The 22,787-nt window shown below is 38.9% G+C and overlaps 1 protein-coding gene across 1 annotated transcript in view; it reads left to right on the top strand.

Moving 5' to 3' along the window:
• The window catches only part of LOC129472149 (uncharacterized), a 45,480-nt gene extending 31,230 nt beyond the window's left edge, over nucleotides 1–14,250 (top strand). The window contains exon 10 of the mRNA XM_063631133.1: nucleotides 14,073–14,250. Coding sequence (XP_063487203.1) covers nucleotides 14,073–14,229 — 157 coding nt within the window. The 3' untranslated portion in view covers nucleotides 14,230–14,250. The remainder of the gene's footprint in view (nucleotides 1–14,072) is intronic.
• Nucleotides 14,251–22,787: the final 8,537 nt, after the last annotated feature.

Here is a 22,787-nt window from a genome sequence, read left to right as displayed (position 1 = left end):
TGGGTGGATAACTTTATGTAACTGAGCCTCAGTTTCCAAATGGAGATTATAACGGTCATTGTCTTTCGTACGGTTGTGTGATGTAAAGGAGTTAACATAGGAAAGGCACTTAGAATAGTGCCTGAACCACAGTAAGCGCCCAGCAAATATTAGCTTTAAATTCATACTCAAATATGGGAGGGAGTTTGAGCTTTATCTTTTAGAGTCTGACACTCCCATTGAAGGTCTTTTGTATCTTGACAGCTAGAAGATTTCCTACCACTTAAATAATAATAAAAGATTAGAACTCAAGTGATGCTGATGATGACAGGAAATGTGAGTTAGTTGAGTAGTTGGGACAGAAATCACGTGACCTGCAAAGCTGAGAATATTATCTGGCCCTTTACAGAAGTTTGCCAACTCCTGAAATAGAGGACCAGAAAAATGTCTTCTGATCTAAAACACCTAAACATGTTAGGCCTGGTGCAGCGGCTCACCCCTGTAATCCCAGCACTTTGGGAGGCCAAGGTAGCTGAATCCTCCCATCTCAGCCTCCCAAGTAGTTCGATACCAGCCTGGACAACATGGTGAAACCCTGTCTCTACCAAAAATACAAAAATTAGCTGAGCATGGTGGCGGTTGCCTGTAATCCCAGCTACTTGGGAGGCTGAGGCAGGAGAATGGTTTGAATCCAAGAGGCAGAAGCTGCAGTGAGCCAAGATCACACCACTGCACTCCAGACTGGGCAACGGAGTGAAACTGTCTGAAAAAAAAAAAAAGATAAAATATGTTTTTATAAAATAGTTTTAATGCATAGCTGAACTTGAGGCAAAATAAGGAAATTCCTAAGTGTCCTGAAACGACAAGAAAGTACACACCTGCACACAAACAGAGAAGTTGAACAAGCACACACACAAATATGACAAATGTGTATTGAGAGCCAAATATATGTCAGGTACATATTGCTCTGTGCCTGGAGAACAGGGGCAATAAGGTAGAAAATATAACAGACATGGGATTAACCTCATAGATCTTAAAGTCCAGTGAAGTAGACAACTTTTATAAGAAATAAATGTATATTAAATATTTTGAAAAGTACTGTGAAGAAAAAGAGCAAGACGCTTTGAAAGAGACTAACAAGTGACACCTGCTTTAGGATTATGTGCCTTGAAAAGAACTCCAGAAATAGTGCCACTGGAACTCAGGAGGAGTTAATGTATTCATGGAAATGGGAGAGAGCATTTCTTTTAGGTAGATGCCTAGGCTCTGCCAACTTTGCTTGATTCTATCTGACTCTATAAGACAAGTTACAGAAGTATAATAATGCCTTTGCTATAAACCAGAAATGGATAAATACTTAAGAAATTTTCATATCAAATGCACATTTTGATGCTATAGTAATTGTTCCAGTTTAAAACATTCATTTATACATATTTTCTTTTATTTTTCTTTCTTTCTTTTTTTTTTTTTTTTTTGAGGCAGGTTCTCACTCTGGTTCCCAGATTGGAGTGCAGTTCGCAATCAGCTCACTGTAACCTCAAATTCTTGGGTTCAAGGGATTCTCTTGTCTCAGCCTCCTGAGTTGCGGGGAATATAGGCACACACAGCCACAGCTGGCTAGTTTTCATATTTTTTGTAGAGATGGGGTCTTACTATATTGCTTATGCTGGTCTCGAACTTGTGGTCTCAAGCAGTGCTCCTGCCTCAGCCTCTTGAAAGTGCTAGGATTACAAGTGTGAGCCACCACACCTGGTTTATACATATTTGAATAGTTTTAATATAACAGCAAAGTCCATTTGAGGCAGAGGACAGACTTTTTTAAAAAAATTATTGAAATATCTGTCTTGCTCTTATCACCAAGGCTGGAGGGCAGTGCATGACCATGGTTCACTGCAGCCTCAACCTCCTGGGCTCATGTGATCCTCCCACCTCAACCTCCCAAGTAGCTGGGACCACAGGTGTGTGACACCATGCTCGGCTAATTTTTTTTTTTTTTGTAGACATGGCGGTCTCACTACATTGTACAGGCTAGTCTCGAACTCCTGGTTTTAAGCAATTTTCTGGTCTCAGCCTCACAAAGTGCTGAGATTACAGGTATGGGCCACCACACCTAGCTAGAGAACAGACTTTTAATAACAAAAGAAAAGTGCTTTTTATTCAAAGATTGACTTTAGGAGCCTGTCTAAAGTAAAGGCGGGTAGATGAGACTGATTGCTTACAGAAAGCTAGCTTTGTGTGCTGAACTTGGTACTATTAGAGGTTTCTTGAAAGATCTGGGAGAAAAGGTTTAAAACTGCAGCTGGAAGATGTTTGCTGGACTAGAAATGGAGAGTCCTAAGCACTCGGGAATTCAGCAAATGGCTGCTGGTTAGGTTTTTGTTTTTGTTTTTTGGATTTAAGATACCCTCAAACTCTAGTTATTTCTGAATTGAAGATGACCAATTGATCGGTATGTTTGTATTAGTAAAATCAAAAAGCTTATTAATTTATGTTTCACATTAATAAAACCCATAAAGAAATTATACTTTGCCTTTGTAACCCGTATGTCAGCTTGGATATCCCTACCCTTTAATCAAATGTAATTAATGACATTCCCCAAGAATTGTTGAGGATTCTCAGGTGGCTAATTGTTCATGGTCATCTCTGCTGTTGCTGGAGATGAATCAGTTTTGTTTATGAATCATTTTCATTTCACATGGGCTCCATAACAAGTCGATCCAGACTAGGTAAAGGCCTCGTTCTTCATTTGTCATAAATTTAGAATCAAACAACAAAAAGAGAAAATACGTGCCTAGGCCTGCCAAACCCCCATTAGGACCTGCCTTTACCTACCACACATGGACACCCAGTCTTTCAATGTGTCATCCTCTACCCTGTTAACTGAAGTTTTCTGGGTTTATTTTTCTCATCTTTTAAATCTTCCATTTACTGTAATTTAGGAGAAAATGAGGTCACTGAATTTGTTAATTCATTTTGCTGAGTTTAGTACCCAAATTCTAGGCAACATTTCACAGACCTGGCTCTTTCATGGTGTAATAAATATGGTCTTTTGCAAACTGTTTTCCTCTTTTTGTTCTCACAGCTATGTTTTGGATGATTAAAGTTGCTAAAGGTCTAAACACTTACTAGTAGGTTATGTTCTTACATCTGCACTAGGTGGTAGCATAGGGCAGTAGAAAGAACACTGAAGCTCTAGATACTACTGTCTCCTCAATCAGAGAAGTAGAGCTTGGTGGAGAGACCATAGCCTAGTTAGCTAACCCATATGAGTCTTGTTTTTATTATGTATAAAAATAATAGCTATTTCACAGGGATTTGCAAAAATCAAATGTAATCCTAAGTATAAAATAATGTTTTATATTGTGCAATATAAATATTAGTTTTGTTATCAGTAACCTCTCATTTCTTTTACCCAGGTATGTTCTTTTCTTCATTATCCCTAAGCAAGACTCTGTACATTGCCTACATCAGTTTCACACTCTTATCAAGGATGTATACATTCCTACATTTTCTTTTCTACTGTTAGTCATCATTTCATTAGAAAGACATTAAAGTATTCACATTTATATTATAACATTAAATTTGGAAAAAACTTTTTGCAAGAAAGGAGAGTATAATCAGAAATTCATCTATAAAGTCCTAGGTTTCACCAGCCTGTGCCACATGTGTTCACAGTCACTCTCCATTCTGCATGAGTTGTACTAATGTGGGAGCTGAAGGAGATAAACCCCCCAAATCAGTAGCTTAATACAAATGTGATTTGTCAATCACAGTAGTTCTAACTGGTAGAAGGCGTTACACTCCACAGTCACTCAAGGATCCATGCTGATGGAAGGTTGCCATCTTCTGCACATGGCTTCTAAGTCATCCAACTCTCTGGATGACAATATCCAGCTGCCAGTGGGGTAAAAGAGGCACTGACATCATGTGGAAGGATTTTATGATCCAGGTACAACAGTGCCCATCACATCTGTCCATATTCCACCCTCAGAAGTGTCACTGGGCTACATCTAAGTACGAGGATGCCTGGAAAATACATAGCTGTGTGCCCAGGAGGAAAGGAAAATAGGATTGTTGAACAACTAATGAGGTTCTGCCATGGCCTTCTTTTTAGGTCACCAAATATCTGCCTTCCTGTCTTTCCCACACATGCAAGACACTCATTCCTAACCAAGGGTCTCATACCATTATTGCATCCAGTTCAAAGTCCAAAGTCCAAAGGGGAATAGACTATCCTCTGTATCAGATTCTGATATGTCAGCTTCTGGTTTGGCATTCTTGAATAAAAAGGCCAATTTTCTGCCTCCCATGTAGAGGTGAAAAATATCTCTGTTCTTCTACTTGTCATGGTAGAACAGTGAAAAGACCACCATAATTGAAGGAAAAAAATAAAGAAATCTGCTATGCAAGAAAGAGAAGACAGGCAGGCAAGCAGCAGTCCCTAGAGTATAAGCATAAGGAGATCCTGAGTAGCAAGTAGTGAGAAGCTCCGTACACTGGGCATGGGAAATTCCTTAAATAGCCTCTGAATCTACTCTCTGGGAGGAATCCTCTTTTCCATCATTTTTGGTGGTGGCTCCATCCTCTGGAAAGTTCTTATTTCTTATTCCCTGGCTGTCACCTCTGAACTGGCTGTGAAGGAGTGTGCTTTTCTTGAGGTCTTTGGCTTTATAACTCATTCTGCAAGAGTAAAGGTGAAAACCAATGGGTGTTTTATGCCGATCTGTCCCACAGACTCTGGCCAAGTGACGAATGAAAGGAGTTCGCTGACACAGGTATTTTTCCTGACAGTGTGGCTAGGAGACTGCACCACTGAGCGCTGCTGATGAGACAGTGCAGCAGCCAAAAGGAGTGCAGCCCCCTAAGCTGGCCCTGCTTGAATTTATTTAGTACAGATTTAATGACAAGGGCTTGGAGCAAACACAATTTGTGGGTAATTAACATTGTCAAACCCCCGAGTCGAGAGCAGTCCTGTGCGTGAATGATCAAAGCTTGGTTTCCAGAGATATAAGTAGAACAATTTATCTGGATAAGTTTCCTTACATTCCCTTGTTATCTAACCCTTGCTCTTAAGAGAATTTAACTGCCTTCAGCTAAATTCTCTTTTGAAGCTTTTGCAAAACCTCCCATTCTTCCAAGAATTGTGTCTTTCCCTATAACCTTTTCTTACAACTTTTCCCACCACCCTGACCAAACTCCTAACACTTTTAGGTTTAAGGTCAGTCATTTGCTGGCTCTGGGGCTGTGGAAGAAAAAATAAATCCCTCAGTTCATGCACACAGTGTGACAGCTTGGCATAAGTAAAAGACATGAACAAAAAGATTAATGAAGGAGTGAAAGAAGGAAGGAGTGTGCATTAGGCACAACATCATCTAAAAACTAAAAAAACTGCAATGCATTAAACTTGTTCATTCAACAAGTATTGGTTGAGTGCCTACTAAGTGTCAAGTGCTGGGCCCGATGTGGGGGATACAGTGGAGGATACATTGGCAACACATGGAAAGTAAAGGCAGTGAAAAGGCCATGGATTTAAAAATTAAAGGAAAAAAAGGGGTAATACATTTGTTACTGGTTTTAGCAAATCGAAAAAATGTGAGAAAATAGTGCAGTGTTTGCCAAATCTACAACTCTTTCACCCTCACTGAGTCTCAAATTAAGAATGTACAAAAGCAGAATTACTAGGAAATCAGTTTTATGGGTGTATTCCCTTAAGTAATAGCACTATACTGCAAAATTGGTGGAAGTCGCCTGCACATTTGAAGTAACCAACCTGCACCTTTGCCCCCTCCCCCAGATTCTAACCAAATAAAGTATGAAATAAGGCAGAACTCACCATGCTCCACCAACTTGCCAGGAATGAAGTCAATGCTGATTGGAAAAGTGTCAAGCAATAAAGAAGAGTTTGGATCCATTTTAAACATTATCTTCATGTCACTTGAGACTTTAATCTCAGCCAAATCTACTTCCAAAACCAATCTCTTGTGCAATGATCTTGTCTGGGTCCAGGCCAAGGCTTACTTCTATTGCACAGCTACTCTCACCTTTCTTGATTTTTACTCTGAAGAACTTTCCTGCCTGGGTTAGAGTTTCCTCTGGTAGGCATCAGATTCTGCAAATATTTATTATCTCGTGTTAATCAAGAACCCCCTCTAGATTCTGCTATGTAACTATTTTGACATAAACGGAGTGATTTAAATGCAGTTGTAACTTGTTCCTAAGTAGGGCCTGTTATAGCTTTTTAAGCAATATATCTCCAGTCACACATAATAATGAATGGATTCTAACTTACCCTAAGTACTACCGTGTTCCTGAGGGTAAATAAACCATGTCAACTTTGTGAGGCTTAGAAATTTTTCTTTAAAGCAAAGTAACCAAAAATGTTACCAGTTTTCCTTTGATTACTACTATATTGCCCAGGAAGTGTGATCAAAAGACATCTGTTGTATGTATCAAAATTCATACATCTGCTTCATTCATTTCCTTTTATGGTATCACCTCTGACTTCCAGTTTCCCTGCTGTCAGAAACAATTAAATGGGAGATGCTTTGGACAACAGGATTTTAAAAAATCCAGTGGCCACAGAGAATTGGAACTGAAGAATCAGGAGAGAGGATTAATTTTCTTTCTTCTCACTAAGTTTCTTAAGTATTTTCAGAGCTCTTAAAGGGACATATCAATAGCGGGGAAAGTATCTAAATTAATGGCAAGATTCTCGAGGACTTTCTCACAAAGATAATTAAGGTGGCACTCTAAGAAAACAACCAGAGACATCACAAATATATATAGGTATTTTTTATTGTAGTATTACTTATGGTAAACTTGGATCCAATTTGAATGTTCCACAATAGAGGAATGACTAAATAAACAACAATACATACAAGTGTTAGAAAAGTATTCAGGCATTAAAAATCATGTTTTATCAAATAGTAAATGACAAAAGGGCTTGTAATGTATTCAGTGCAAAACCATATTAGGTATAATCTCAACTCTTAGCCCTAAATGTTGGTATGATCTTGGATTAATTTTTTTTTTACATTTTCAAATTTTCAAATGAGAAGTATGATTATTCTACTTCTGTGGTGTGGAAAAAATTACCCTCTGTAAAAGTGAAAAAGTAAGAACAGTCATCTACTTTCCACGTTTTCCAAATACAATGAACACATTACACTTTTACAGTGGAAGAAAAGAAACACCTATCTTTTAAAATAGGAAATAAATCAGAATAAGACAGAAATTCATCATGAATTTACGAAATTATGTCATCAAGTATAAGTTCAGGTCATGTTTAGTTTTGAAACTTCATCAAAATTAAATAGTTTGACTTATTTTTATTAGAAATACGATTCTAAGTATTCAACATTGCTTTTTAAAAAATTATCTTCTAGTTTTTCACAAAATCTGAGGAGCTGCTATGGAAAGCACACCAGATCTCGTGTTGAAATGTGAACGTGCCCACCACAGACCAAGGACTTTCAACCTGTCGACCCCCAGGATTTCCAAGCCAGGAGTTTCATCTCTTACTTACGGAAAATTTGTCCATTTAATTATGAACCAATCAGCTTTTCATTGTGTCAAAATCAAATCTAGATAGTGAAATTGATATTTTATCTTTATTATCTTAAATATATCTTGGCTTAAAGAGACATAAGTGGCTCTTCCCCACTATACCAGATAATGAGTTGCAAATAAATCATTCAGTAGTAAAGTTCGAAGAAAGCCTGAAAGCATTTTGAATTTCCTAGTGTCTTACAGATTTGTTTCTTTTTACAACAACCATGTCCCATGTATATCCGTTTAGGACCTTAAGTTGTTAATAATCTACTCTGAATAATTCCTTAAGAAAACATTAAAAGGACAATGTCTATACCTGGGAAATAAAACCCAAAGTAGTAGAAATTATATTAAAAATCATGTAGTTAATTAAGAATGAGTGTGAGCTTAGACACTGAAAAATGTGTCACTGAAAGAATACCAAAAATGGTCAGCCTTTTCCTGTTAAGTTATAGTAAGGTATATAGTATAAGTACTTAGTACGTAAGAGAAGAATTAGAATGAGATTGTACCAGGTTCAGAATTCCTCATCCGAGAAGATCAGACAAAATTCAAGCTTTTTAGAGAGGGGCTATCCTGAATGATGTCACCAGTAAGTGGGTTTATAAACAAAGACAGAGCTTGGCAGGTTGCACTGGATACTTCAAACCAGTTTCTCTGGAAAAATGTGAGTTACTCAATAAACCCTCAGTTTTCCTGAGGTAAATCAACTTTGAAATACAAAGGAGAACTCTGGGTGATAAATCACGCCAGGTTACACGCTGGGACTGCAGTTCACAGAACATGATTAGATTTAAGACAATAGAAGATAGGAACATTTTTTGAACTAGTTTATTGAATCCTTTTGAGAATATCACTGTTTGGCAGTTCCTAGAAAGCTTAGACAAATTAATCTTCAAGAGGCAAACAAATTAACTTTGAACTAAATAAAATAAAAACAAACAACCAAAAACTTTGAATTAGAAAACAGCTGCAAAGAAAAGCCCAACAATCTGACATGTTGATTATTATTTTGTTAACATTACAGGAATACAAAGATGATTTTACTGTTCAGACCTTTACACATCACACAACAGAAAAATCCTTCAGTTGACTAGTTTCCATAAACTTTGTAGAGTTATGGCAAAACGAGTGATCTGTGAAATACACAAATGTTTTGTACTGAGGGATATTTTCACATAACACAGGAGATGATAAATTTAGACCCCCTCAATCTCATCGTCATACTGATTATACTGTAAGCAGTGATTAGGGTGCACAGGTTGCATGTTTAGAAGGTATGGATATAGCAATTCTAACGTATCTTAACATTGTTTCTGAAAAGCTAAGGTTTTGTTATTGAACGACTATTAGAAGTTGAATGTGATCCTCTTCCAATGTGTGGCATTGCCTTCCTGTGGAATTAACATTCTGTGTGATTTAGAGTACGTGTCCTGACTTTCTCAATGCTCATAAATACCTTATCTGTAGGAAACTTGCTTTAAGGGAAAAGCAGCTTTAGCCTGTCTCCAGTATATGGCCCTGACTTGCTTATACATGTAATCTATTATGAAGGAAAAAGAGCCATCCTCACAAATCTGCAAGATTAAAACTTCTAGCACAAACACAGCTTGAATCAGTGCTTCTGTAGCTTGTTTCAGCAAAGAGACCATAGCCAGTACTGTGGCTACAACATACGCCTTGCCATCAGATACAAGAGTTAGGATTCATATCCACATCCTGTGCGATAAAAAAGCTTTAAATCTGAACGGAACATCCGTAGAATTAGCTCACACACAACTCAGAAGCAGGAACACTTTGGTCTGTGTTCAAGTAAAATGAACGTTGAGATTTCTTTATGCAGCAGCAGAAGTAGGATTCTGAATCTCTCTTTGGAGTCAAGTTGGTCTTTGAAAGAAAACCAATTTGCTTTTAAGAGGTTCTAATCTGGCAGGATACGAGATGATGGCAAGCATGTTTAAACCAAGTATCGACTAAGGGACTGGTACATTGAAAAACTACCTTCTGTTTCAGGAGAGGGTAATTAGGGTGTCAGCAATGCTGTTATTACTACTAAGGTCACCAAGGACTTAGACCAAGAAGTTCCATCCAGCAACACCTTATTACAGTGTACAGAGGTCAACAGTAATAGGTAAAAGAAAAAGATAACCTTTTATCAGACTTTTACATTACATTGCTAATTTTTATTACAGAATATTTTTCATTCTTTTATTTTGATTCACTGATATTTATTTCTGATTCTGACTCTGCCTACTGTTATTCACCCTACTTGTTAATTCTAATCTATTCTCTTTATTTGTAAAAGCACAACTTTTCTGAGGCATAGTTGTGTGTGTGTATGTGTATTTAACCTATTCTAGAAACATTAAGGTAGAAGAGATCGATTTTACAGATTATAATAGCATGTAAAGAGTTTTATACAGTACACCATGGAATACTATGCAGCCATAAAAAATGATGAGTTCGTGTCCTTTGTAGGGACATGGATGAAACTGGAAAACATCATTCTCAGTAAACTATCGCAAGGACAAAAAACCAAACACCGCATGTTCTCACTCATAGGTGGGAATTGAACAATGAGAACTCATGGACACAGGAAGGGGAACATCACACTCCGGGGACTGTTGTGGGGTGCGGAGAGGGGGGAGGGACAGCATTAGGAGATATACCTAATGCTAAATGACGAGTTAATGGGTGCAGGAAATCAACATGGCACATGGACACATATGTAACAAACCTGCACATTGTGCACATGTACCCTAAAACCTAAAGTATAATTAAAAAAAAAAAAGTTTTATACAGTGGATGCCTGAGAGTCTGCACAGTGGGGAACTCTGAAGTAATAGGTAAGGTGTCAAGAACAAGCAGGTCAGGACTGTGGCACTCAAAGGGCAGGTAACCAGCTTTTCAGTAACATTTTTAAGTAACAGTTTCAGAGATCCTCAGAGAATGCCACGCAGTAAAGGACGCCCCTCAAAATCCATACAGCAGATTTCTGGTTTCCAAATTTCTGGGATATAGTACTTAATACGGTATTTGAAACTCTACAATTGCTATGGAAGAGACATTCTGGAGAGTTACGTATTATCCAAAAATAAATTTTTCAGAAGCAAGAAATTTTAAAGTAAACCAACCAAAAAAGAATGGCCAACCTTTTAAACCTTTTTTTTCCATTAATAAGGAGCTACATAGTCTGCTGGGGAAGAACTTGATAGAAATTGACTGCTTTCACTTAGTGGTCTGATCCCCTTGTATCTGTGTCAGATAAAATCATAGAACTTATTATTTGTTACCATGGGTACCATGAAGATACTGCCATCCACTAAATAGTAGTAGAGGAGGACAACATAGTTTTCTGCAACTAGTCCCGTTTTGCCTTCATAAGTTCCTTTAACCATCCTGGTTCCACTGATGGGTCCACGCTGGAAAACATCGCTCCTGGTGGGAAGGAAAGCTCATGCTGTGCTCTGCTTTACAGGAGTACATGGCTTTGGCTTGGTGCCCAGAAGAAACTGGCTTAGGTGAACCAGCATTTTCAAACAGTTGAGCTTTTGCTGCCACTACTGAGCCAGGACGCTGATAGCCATTGCTTGAGGTGGTGTCTAGTCTTAACCTCCTGCACATTTTTGGAGGCAGGTCTGGGTTTGAAGCTTTGGGTGTCTCCTTGGAACCTACAGAAGTTAAGCTTTGAACAGATCCACTGTAGCTCGGGTTTCCTTCAGCTGCAGAGATGGATCTGAGAGAAGAAGCAGAAGCTCTTTTCAGTCCTGAAAGCCCATAAGGCCCTTTCTTGACTAGGTCTATGGGTGGGGAAACGTCCCCTGGGCTAGTGACCGAAGCAATACTCTGGCAATCTGATTCTGCATCTGTCTTGTGAATGTTCACAAGTGTCTCTCCTTTTAGAAGCTGCACAGTAAAGGTCCCAAAATACACACCACCACGAGTGCAAAAACCCAGGCGGTTCTCCCAACGTGATGTTTTTTTCCCAGCGAATCTCCGATAAGAAGGTCTGTGCAGATTTCTGTGCTCCCACCTGCAGTAAATATTCGTAGACGTATAAAGCTAACTTTTCCCCAGCCTGCCTGTCCGAGGGCACCAAGGAGCCTCTGCCTTTGGCAAACATGGTTTGCAGGCAAGAGGGCGCCAAGCCTCGCCGCCGCCGCCACCGCCCCGGCTCTCCCGAGCTGCCCCTGGCTCCCGGCCCCCTCCCAGGCGCTCGCTCGCTCTCCCGCTCGCTGGCGCTCTCCTCGCCTCGCTCCTCTCCCTCCGGACCAGGCGCTGGCTCCGCGCTCTTTCCAGCTGTCAAAGCAGCAGCCCGGGCCATGATCCCATCGCGCTGGAACTCCTCCCGCGCCGGCTGGGTCTGGGGTGCCGCCGCCGCCTCCCGCAAGGCCGCCCGCTCTCCGCTAGCTCCCGAGCTGGCCCGGCTCCCCCTGCGCCGCCCCCTGCGCCTCCAGCACTGCTGCCGCCGCTGCCGCCGGTCTCATGTGTCACATTTTCTTAATCCAGTCTATGGTTGATGGTGGACATTTGGGTTGGTTCCAAGTTTTTGCTATTGTGAATAGTGCCCCAATAAACATACGTGTGCATGTGTCTTTATAGTAGCATGATTTATAATCCTTTGGGTATATACCCAGTAATGGAATCGCTGGGTCAAATGGTATTTGTAGTTCTAGATCCTTGAGGAATCGCTACACTGTCTTCCACAATGATTGAACTAGTTTACAGTCCCACCAACAGTGTAAAAGGGTTCCTATGTCAAGCAATGGCAACAAAAGCCAAAATAGACAAATGGGATCTAATTAAACTAAAGAGCTTCTGCACAGCAAAAGAAACTACCATCAGAGTGAACAGGCAACCTACAGAATGGGAGAACATTTTTGCAATCTACCCATCTGACAAAGGGCTAATATCCAGAATCTACAAAGAACTTAAATTTACAAGAAAAAAAACAAACAACCCCATCAAAAAGTGGGCAAAGGATATGAACAGACACTTCTCAAAAGAAGACATTTATGCAGCCAACAGACACACGAAAAAATGCTCACCATCACTGGCCATCAGAAATGCACATCAAAACCGCAATGAGATACCATCTCACACCAGCTAGAATGGCAGCTTAATTTTTAAAACGCTGTATCAATAATTTAACCACATAGATCTGTCAGCTAGAATAAATGTTACATATTTAATTGACAATAATGTTTTGCTCTCTTAGAGACATGTAGATAGACTTTGGGTTTATCAAATGGTTTTTTTTTTTTTGAGATGGAATCTTGCTCTGTCACCAGGTTGGTGTGCAGTGGTGCGATCTTGGCTGATTACAACCTCCGACTCCTGGGTTCAAGTGATTCTCCTGCCTCAGCCTCTCAAGTAGCTGGGATTACAGGCATGTGCCACCACGCCCAGCTAATTTTTGTATTTTTAGTAGCGATGGGGTTTCACCACGTTGACCAGGATGGTCTCGATTTCCTGACCTCAACATCCACCCACCTCGGCCTCCCAAAGTGCTGGGATTACAGGTATGAGCCACTCCACCAGGCCAGTTCTGACATATTTTTAAGAAAGATTAGGCTGATGCTATGGTAACTCAGTTATTCGTGATACATGTCATATTATAAGTAGGAGAATTCAATACTCATGATTTTGAAGCAATTTCAGAGTACTATAATCACCCCACTTGACCAACTTCAGAATTCATTGGAAATCTCTGGAAATAATTAGCAAGTTATTAGCACAGACTCTAAACAGACCTTCAAAATGCATTACATAGATTTGCTAAAAGAGATTGTCAGTCTGCCACAAGTAGTCACTTTGGTTTGATTTGCAGTGAATGAAATTTTTTAAATGTAAAGCTAAACTCTTCAGGATCACTGCACTGGGTTTCTATGGGACAACACTGAACAGGGCTGCCACTGAAACACCTTGGATGACAGCCTCAAGCTCCCTGAACACAGCTTCCAGCACACTACTGGGAGAAGGACTGGGACTCAAAAACGTGTGCAGTGAATGTACTCACGAGCTTCTTGGAGAGGAAGTAAAGAGGTTACATGTAATTACCTCAAATTAGCACGACTACAGATAAAGTAATAATATTGGTAAAGTAACTGATAAAGTGATAGTGGTGCTAAAGTCATACTAATAAAGTAGTACTAATAGCCCTATACTAGTAGTAATAATAAAGTGGTATTGCTACTTATTCTATTGGTCTATCTACCTACCTATCTCTCTAGATGGGAGGGCATAGGATTTGGCTGATGGGATTGGGCTTAGCAGTGGAGGGCAAAGAGCTCATGCATGCTTTGAACAGGTATGCACTCAAACTTGGTATTGTGTGACTGTTCTGAATTCCAGAACCAAGGCTAAAAGGTGGAAGTTTTGTTTGACTATCTGTGTGTCACATTTTCTTTTTGGTCTATTGTCTAAGATAGGCTGCTAGAATTCTTTTTACTCTAACTACCTTTTAGGTGGTTAGATGATGTTGTTATTGATGAGATCACACCCAAGCTGATCAGAGATCCGCCCAATTCTTGCACCTACAGCAAGGCCTTGGGAGAAATGGCGGTGCAGCAGGAGAGCAGAAACCTAACCATCGCCATCATAAGGCCCTCCATTGTGGGAGCAACGTGGCATGACCCTTTCCCAGTAAGCCCACTCACCTGGATTCTGTGTTTTGCTTCCAAATTAAAGTTCTTCTAGCCCAATTACTTTCTGATGTCGTTTCTCCCCCTCCTCCTTCTCCTTCTTTTTCTTTCTCCCTCTTCCTCTTCTTCCTCTTCCCCTTCCCCTTCTCCTCCTCCTCTTTCTCCTCCTCACGATTTATAGCTAAATGCAGCCAATCAAATATGAACCCATTATACTAGGGCAAAATTCCACTTTGGGATCAGGATTTACCCAGCATGCAGCTTCTCTGGCAGTTACCCTGACTGTCCTAGAGTTGAATGGAGATCTTAAATTAGCTTCTAATTACTCTAGCCTCAAAATTCCCATGGGTGATGGTTTCATATCTTGGCTTTCCCACTATAGTTTAAACATACCAAATGTTCTTAATGGTCAAATTGGTAGTATTGCAACTGCCAGGGTAAACAAGGGTTACAAAGTGCACAGAAGGATCTCAGTTTGGGAAACTATTTTTTCTAACCTCAGTGTAGTGCTATGTCCTTTTCAAAGTACTTTGAATTATACTATCTTCTTTTTTTATTACAGTTTAAGTTGTAGGGTACATGTGCACAACGTGCAGGTTTGTTACATATGTGTACATGTGCCATGTTGGTTTGCTGCACCCATTAACGTGTCATTTACATTAGGTACTTCTCCTAATGCTATCCCTCCCCTGGCCTCCATGCTAGGACAGGCCCCCGTGTGTGATGTTCCCCGCCTTGTGTCTAAGTGTTCTCATTGTTCAATTCCCACCTATAAGTGAGAACATGTGGTGTTTGGTTTTCTGTCCTTGCGGTAGTTTGCTCAGAATGATGGTTTCCAGTTTCATCCATGTCGCTACAAAGGATATGAACTCATCCTTTTTTATGGCTGCATAGTTCTCCATGGTGTATATGTGCCACATTTTCTTAATCCAGTCTATCATCGATAGAGATTTGAGTTGGTTCCAAGTCATTGCTATTATGAATAGTGCCGCAATAAACATATGTGTGCATGTGTCTTTATAGTAGTATGATTTATAACCCAGTAACGGGATCACTGGACCAAATGGTATTTCTAGTTCTAGATCCTTGAGGAATCGCCACACTGTCTTCTACAATGACTGAACTAGTTTACACTCCCACCAACAGTGTAAAAGTGTTCCTATTTCTCCACATCCTCTCCAGCACCTGTTGTTTCCTGACTCTTTCATGATCGCCATTCTAACTGGTGTGAGATAGAATGATACCATCTTTTTTAAAGCAAGTCTGTGAAGCTTTGCAGCAGATAAATTCCAGCTCCATCACTTACTGACGATGCAAAATTTTTGAGTTGTCCCTTCCATAAAACAGGAGGGATACTATTTTGGAGAGTTGGTTTAATGAGAGAGTGTATGAGGAGTGCTCAGTCTCTAGTAAAAGGCAGGTCCTTACTAAAAGGCTCATGGATATTAATCCCTTCATCTTCTCCTCCTGCATCTCTCCTTTCCCATTATACACACACATTTTGACTTTTACACTGTAAGGTAAAGAGACATAATAAGGTCAGCTGAATGGCTTAGGGTTTAGGAAACAAACTCAAAAAGACATTTCCCTCTAACTGTTCTTAAACATAATCTTCCCTGTAACGTCTTTAAGCAAGTCAACACACACACACACACACACACACTATATATATACACACACACACATATATGTGTGTCTGGCATGGACTCTATAGCTGGTCAAAAATTTCAAGAAATGGGCCATTACTACCAATCATGTCTCCAATGTTCTCCTAAGGAGGCTAAAGTCAGGACTGAGGTGGAGAAGTATGGTTGGTGAATTGCTTAGCAGATCATGATATAAGAACAAGGTTCAATGTAGCCCTTCAGATGTCATAAAACACCACAAAACCATTCATGACTGCTGCTATGAACAACAATCCTGGCCAAATTTTAATTCTTGCACAAAGTGCAGAAAATAGCCAATGCTTTGCCATTGATCTTTGGGATCTTAATAATACTGAATTAGATAGTTCTATTGGCTGCAGTCTCAGTGCTCTTGTTTGAAATTTATTAAGATGAGACTGCGGATGTTCCAAAGATACAACAGTCTTCTGAAATGTGTAACCAATAGAAATCTTTCTTTTAGGGTTGGGTTGATCATCTAAATGGACCTAGCAGACTCATTATTGTGGTATGTTTAAGGATGAAGAAATAACTCTCTGAAATGTAGTGGAGGAATAGTAATAAAATTCTTAGTGCTAGCTTAGCTTCATTGATCCCAAAACATAAATGTTACTTTACTAACAATTCAAGTATATTATTTCAATTATGCTGACTGTAATATAGAGGCAGGAAGAAATTATTTTTATTCTTCGAGTATTTTTAACAGAAAAACCAATGTAATGTACTATGAATTACCATTCAGGAATTCTTCTTTAAAAAACTTTTTTTTAATTAAAAATATTAGTCTTAATTGAGTGTGGATAATAGAAATCCCATAATTATCTTATTTTTATTAGATACCTTCTCAAAGTAGTTTTACACTATTTTATTCTCCTTTTGTAGTTTATAATATAATAAATATGTCTAAAACAATATGTAAAACAGACTAATAAATGGTTCTGTTTAGCTAAGTCTGCTCTAGTCTATATCATGAAAATGTTGGGTCTAAATTTCTAAACATTATGAACAACAATATTTTGAAGTGCTCTGATTTTCCTAAGAATACCATACTCCTAACTCTCTTAAGTTTACACATGTAAATGAGAAGGAACTATATATGAAAATATCATACCTCTTCTTTAGCTATTAGAATTTTTCAGCTGAGGTTTTATATCGTCATCAATTTAGTGTCACTCCTTTGCTCTGCAACCTTCAACTCAATAAATAGTTAACAGTTTTATTTTCTGGAAATTTTTAGACTTTAAAGAACTCATTCAAGATTGTTTAAGAAACAAGGCAGGGGATGAATTGAAGACTTTCATTTTAAAAGTAAGTGCAGCAAAATTATGAAGGTTAAGCCTGATGAATACGAAAGGCAGACAGCACCAAATGCTGGTGATGCTGGTAGGAATGCAAATGTTACACCACTTACGAAGACAGTTGGTCAGCTTTTTACAAAACTAAGCAAACTCTTATCATATAATCTAGCAATAATGCTCCTTAGTATTTACCCAAAGAAACTGAAAACTTGTCCACAAAAAAACCTGCACAATACTGTTTATAGCAGCTTAATTCATACTTGCCAAACTTGGAAGCAACCAAGACGTCCTTCATTAGGTAAACGGATAAACTGTAATACATCAAATAATGAAATGTTATTCAGCATTAAAAAGAAATGACCTATCAAGCCATAAAAAGACATAAAGCAATCTCAAATACATGTTTCTGAGTGAAGCCAATCAGGAACTGCTACATACTGCATGATTCCAGCTACATGACATTCTGGGAAAGGCAAAACTATGGAGACAGTTAAAAAAAATCAGTGGTTGCCAGGAGTTATGGGGGACAGAGGGACGAGCAGATGGAGCACAGAGGAATTTTAGGGCAGTGAAACTCTTCTGTATAATAATAATTATGGATATTATGTTCAGATTTTTAAATAAATAAAACTGAAATTTAAAATAGAATAAGAGGGAATCAGGTTGATTTGTTTCAACTGAAATTCATGATCACAAAGTCATGTCTTTATGTTTCCCAGAAAAAATATTCCCTGCTCCATTCACTCTCATCCTTTCCCAGAGTCACAGTTCACGTTTATTTTCTCTCCTTCCCATCTTCGCTCTTTGCTGATGACTTTATTTTCTATTTCACTTATAAAAAAGTGGTCATTTGACAAGAATTTCAAAATCTCCAGTCTCTACATCTGCTCATCTTTATACATCTATACCTACATTCTGTGATCTCTCCTTTTCATATGGGTGAACTGTCCTTGCTTCCAAATAATGTCCACCCCTCTTACTGTGACTAGGTGCTGTGTCTTGTTGTATTAGGATTCTCTAGGGGGACAGGACTAATCGGATAAATGTATATATAAAATGAGTTATTAAAGAGTATTGACTCGCACAATCACAAGGTGAAGTTGCACGATAGGCTGTCTGCAAGCTGAGGAGCAAGAAGGCCAATCTCAGTCCCCAAATCCCAAAAGTAGGGAAGCCAACCGTGCAGCCTTCAGTCTGTGGCCAAAGGCCTGAGAGCCCCTGGCAAACCCCTGGTATAGGTCCAAGAGTCCAAAAGCTGAAAGAACTTGGAGTTTGATGTTTGAGGGCAGGAAGGCACCAGCATGGGAGAAAGGTGGAGTCAGTCGAGCCCTTCCATGTTCCTCTGCCTGCTTTTATCCTAGCTCCATGTTCCTCTGTCTGCTCTATCCTAGCTCCATGTTCCTCTGCCTGCTTTTATCCTAGCTGTGCTGGTAGCTGATCAGAGGGCGACCACCCAGACTGAGGGTGGGTCTGCATCTCCCAGTTCACTGACTCAACTGTTAATCTCCTTTGGTGACACCCTCACAGACACACCCAGGAACAATATTTTGCGTCCTTCAATCCAATCAAGGTGACACTCAGTATTAACCATCACACCTGGTATCTACTCATGCCTGTCATTCCAGCAATTTTCTTGCTTCTTTTTCTGCATCTGAAATTTTAATTTCTCCACCATGTTCTTCACATGAAAAAACAAAAAAAGAAGTTATTTCATTTAACCTGAAAAAAACCAACAACTCATAAAGAGTTAATGAATAAATTTATCTCAAACATTTGATAACTTTAATTATAACTTTAATATTCACAGCTTATATTTATCAATAGATTGTCTTAGGAAAAGAAAAAGACTTCCCATAAACTAGAAGAAAATGTAAAATATGACCAACATATAAACAGCAACGTGTTAAAGAATAATATATAAAGAATAATACAAATAACACAATTAAATAATGAACAAAGGATATAGACATTACACAAAATATGAAAACATGAATAGGCAATATATAATGCTTAATATTGGTAATCAGGGAAATGCTATTAAACATAGAACAGGATGATGTCTTACATTAGCCAGCTGGACATAAATTGAAAATTTCAATCACAACTGTCAGAGAAGTTATAGAACAAAGGAGACTCTTATACATGACTTGTAAGTAATGAGATGGGGAAGCGACATAGAAGTCACTGCCTCACAATCAATGGCGGTTACTCAATTCACTAGTCAGTAATGTGTGCTGTAAGTTTCACAATCATTTTGTGCTTTTTGTGAGAGTAATAGTTTAACAAAAGTGTAATTTTTATTAATCTCACAATAAATTTGAGCTAACATTTTATGTGATTGAATTCCTTTAGACTCCATTATTTTATTATGGCTAGTTTCCTGTGTTTTATTTTGCAGATACCTATAATAACTCTAAAAGACAGAAAGATTTTGTAACATCAGTTACTTCCGGGAGTGAAAGTGGGAGGAATTTTTTTTTTTACTATGTATTACTTACCTTTTAAATTTTACACTAGGATAATGTATTACTATATTCTGTAACAAAATTAAAATATAACATTTTTAAAAGTTTTAAATTAAAGTAAAAAGTTCAGTAGATGAGAGATTCTGTCTCTAATCAGGGGCTAATGACTGATTCCACTATAAACAACTAGAAAACTAGACAAACTATATAAAACAATCATTTTCAAACATTAGACAATCAGCAACTGACTGTTTTTCTCCAGTTGAGAAGAGAAACAAACAGTGTAAGCCCTACAATAGCCCCTTATTTCTGCCTGGGGATACTTACTGGACAACACCACTGACAGCAGAACCCAGACAGAGCTTGGAGAAATCCCTGAGTTGAAGAGAGAGAAATATTATTTTAGGAGGGCTAAGTGAGCATCTCAAATTTAAAGTAATGAACTATACAAAGAAAGAGCGCCAGAAATCAGCATAGGTTTCCCCTGAGTGACCCAGGGACTGGCTAATTCAGTGAGCATCCAGCCCTGGATCTGTCTAATTTCCCCTCCTGAATGTCCAGGATCACTACCTTGAGCTGTCTTCATATCTGCAAATGACAGATTCATCTCTGCCCCTCAGGACTGCAAAAACCTGTGCAAATACTTTCTACTTTTTATGAAAAGCACACATAATCTCACAAGCAAATAGCATTTCCTGTGTTTTGGAGTATTAGCTCAACTTTGGAATTCAGAGTTATGGGTTAGACCCTTTCCTCACTTCACCTTTCTCTGCATACTTGTGCCTGATTTTTCCTCTTTTTTATTTTTATTTTTGTTTGAGACAGAGTCTCACTCTGTCACCCAGGCTGGAGTGCAATGGCCAAATCTTGGCTCACTGCAACCTCCTCCTCCCGGGTTCAAGAGAATTATAAAAGAGCAATATAAATTCCTGTGGAATTCCCCTTTTACTTAAGAATTTAATATCAGCAAGTTAGTTTAACAAGGCTGTTTTGTAAGAGGCTGCGGTTGCATTCAAAAATTGGAATGGGAACAACGACTTGTAAAAATTCAACATTGTATTTATTTATTTGTTTGAGACAGAGTCTCACTCTGTCACCCAGGCTGGAGTGCAGTGGTGTGATCTTGGCTCACTGCAACCTGGGCCTCCTAGGTTCAAGCGATTCTTCTCCCTCAGCCTCCCGAGTAGCTGGGATACAGAAATGCGCCACCACGCCCAGCTAATTTTTGTAGGTTTCACCATGTCGGCCAGGCTGGTTTTGAACTCCCCACCTCAGGTGATCCACCCACCTCAGCCTCCCAAAGTGCTGGGATTACAGGTGTGAGCCACCACACCTGACCAAAAGTCAACACTTGAAACTATCACCTGTTACATTCACTGTATCTATGATTGGACTTATCTTTTTCGGTGGCCAAAAAATTACAAAACAGACACAGAATAGTCTCTTCAAAAAATTAAGGATGTTCTTTCTTCTTAAAAGGATTAAAAGGCCGGACACGGTGGCTCACACCTGTAATCCCAGCACTTTGGGTGGCCGAGGTGGGCAGATCACCTGAGGTCAGGAGTTCAAGACCAGCCCGATCAACATGTTTAAACTCCGCCTCTACTAAAAATACAAAAATTAGTCGGGCCTGGTGGTGGGCGCCTGTAATCCCAGCTACTAGGGAAGCTGAGGCAGGAGACTCGCTTGAACCTGGGAGGCGGAGGTTGTGGTGAGCCAAGATTGTGCCACTGCACTGCAGCCTGGGCAACAAGAGCAAAACTCCGTATAAAAAAAAGGTGTGTGTGTGGGGGGGGAGGATTATAAATATAATTCGAACTGGCCTCTAAATTAATTTGGTCGGTATGTTTGTGTGCGTTGTGTGTGTGGATGTGTGGATGTCAATGGCAGTAAAAGGTAAAAAGGGAAGGCGGTAAAAAGGGAGATGGTCTAATATTTTCAACATATTTTTTATTTTTGTTTTCTTTTGTGTTTTAGTTATATATTTTTGGCAGCGAAATTGTGTTTACTAAAAAAAAAATCTGGACTACGAACACACTTCACTGCTTTGAAGAACTCCAAGCCAAATAAAAGGACCAATCAATACTAAAAGCAGTATAACTGGTTACTTTCTTAAAAATACATAAAAAGAATCAAATGCAACAGTGTAGGAAGACAATCACCCCCATGTCAGAAGTCACGACTTCTTCCAAATAAAGAATATGACCCATCTGCCATAGTGAATCAATATTTATTTCAGGACATGCCATGTCAAAATAAAACAAAGAGTCAACCCTTGCCTTTAGCAATTATATTGTATTATAAAAGCACTTTACAACTCCATCCCATCTTTAAGTTACTGGTGTGTGGGCTAATGATTATCTGTAAGCATTTCTCTATTCAGATCCATAATCCAAGTGCTCTCTGAATATTACAAGGTGACAATAAGTGGGAAGTGGAGGAGGAAGAGGAAAGAGAGGGGACTAAGGTTCTCCCAGTTTAACGTTTTGTTGCAATGAGGGGATGAGGAAGTATGAAGATATTTTTGTTGTCTTTTCATCTTTATACTGTGTTAAGTAATGTTTACAACATAAATTCAGCAGGCTTTTCCTGACCTGTAACTCAGAAGTTTTCTTCCTGCAAACAATGTATTTACAAATGTGTTTATTAGCTTACACGACAACCTCACAATAACTAGTAAAGATTAAAAGGGCACACTCCCAGTATATTTGTTTGCAGTGTTTTAAGGGAAATACATATTGCCATGGTGAAGCTCTAAATAGATTCAACGAAACATCTAAAAATTGAAAGTTGTTAAAAAAAAAAAAAGCAAAGAAATATCACCAAAGAAAAAAGATTAATCGTAGCTTAAATATAAAACTAAATCACTAGCTAAACTATACAGATCTAATACAAACCAAAACCAGCCTGAAAGACCCAACCTTAAAAAATGCTAAAAAAATAAGGCATAAATCTGCATAATATTGAGTTTTATTTCCATTCTCTCCCTTCCCTCTAGTATGTATGCTTTACCTGATCTGCCTCTAGGGGATTACAAGAAAACGGTTTCCGGTTTCCGTCTTCAATTTGACCTCAAACGTCCTGAGCAAAGTTTTTGCTATTCTGCTGAGGGTTCTTTTGTTGGTAAGCTTTAGATACCGTTATTTCTGCTCATTCAGTAGTTTTGATCATCGTGCCAAATTTAAA

Source organism: Symphalangus syndactylus, chromosome 22 (assembly GCF_028878055.3).
Source record: "Symphalangus syndactylus isolate Jambi chromosome 22, NHGRI_mSymSyn1-v2.1_pri, whole genome shotgun sequence".
NCBI lineage: Eukaryota > Metazoa > Chordata > Mammalia > Primates > Hylobatidae > Symphalangus > Symphalangus syndactylus.
This window is presented reverse-complemented; position numbering and strand designations above follow the sequence as displayed.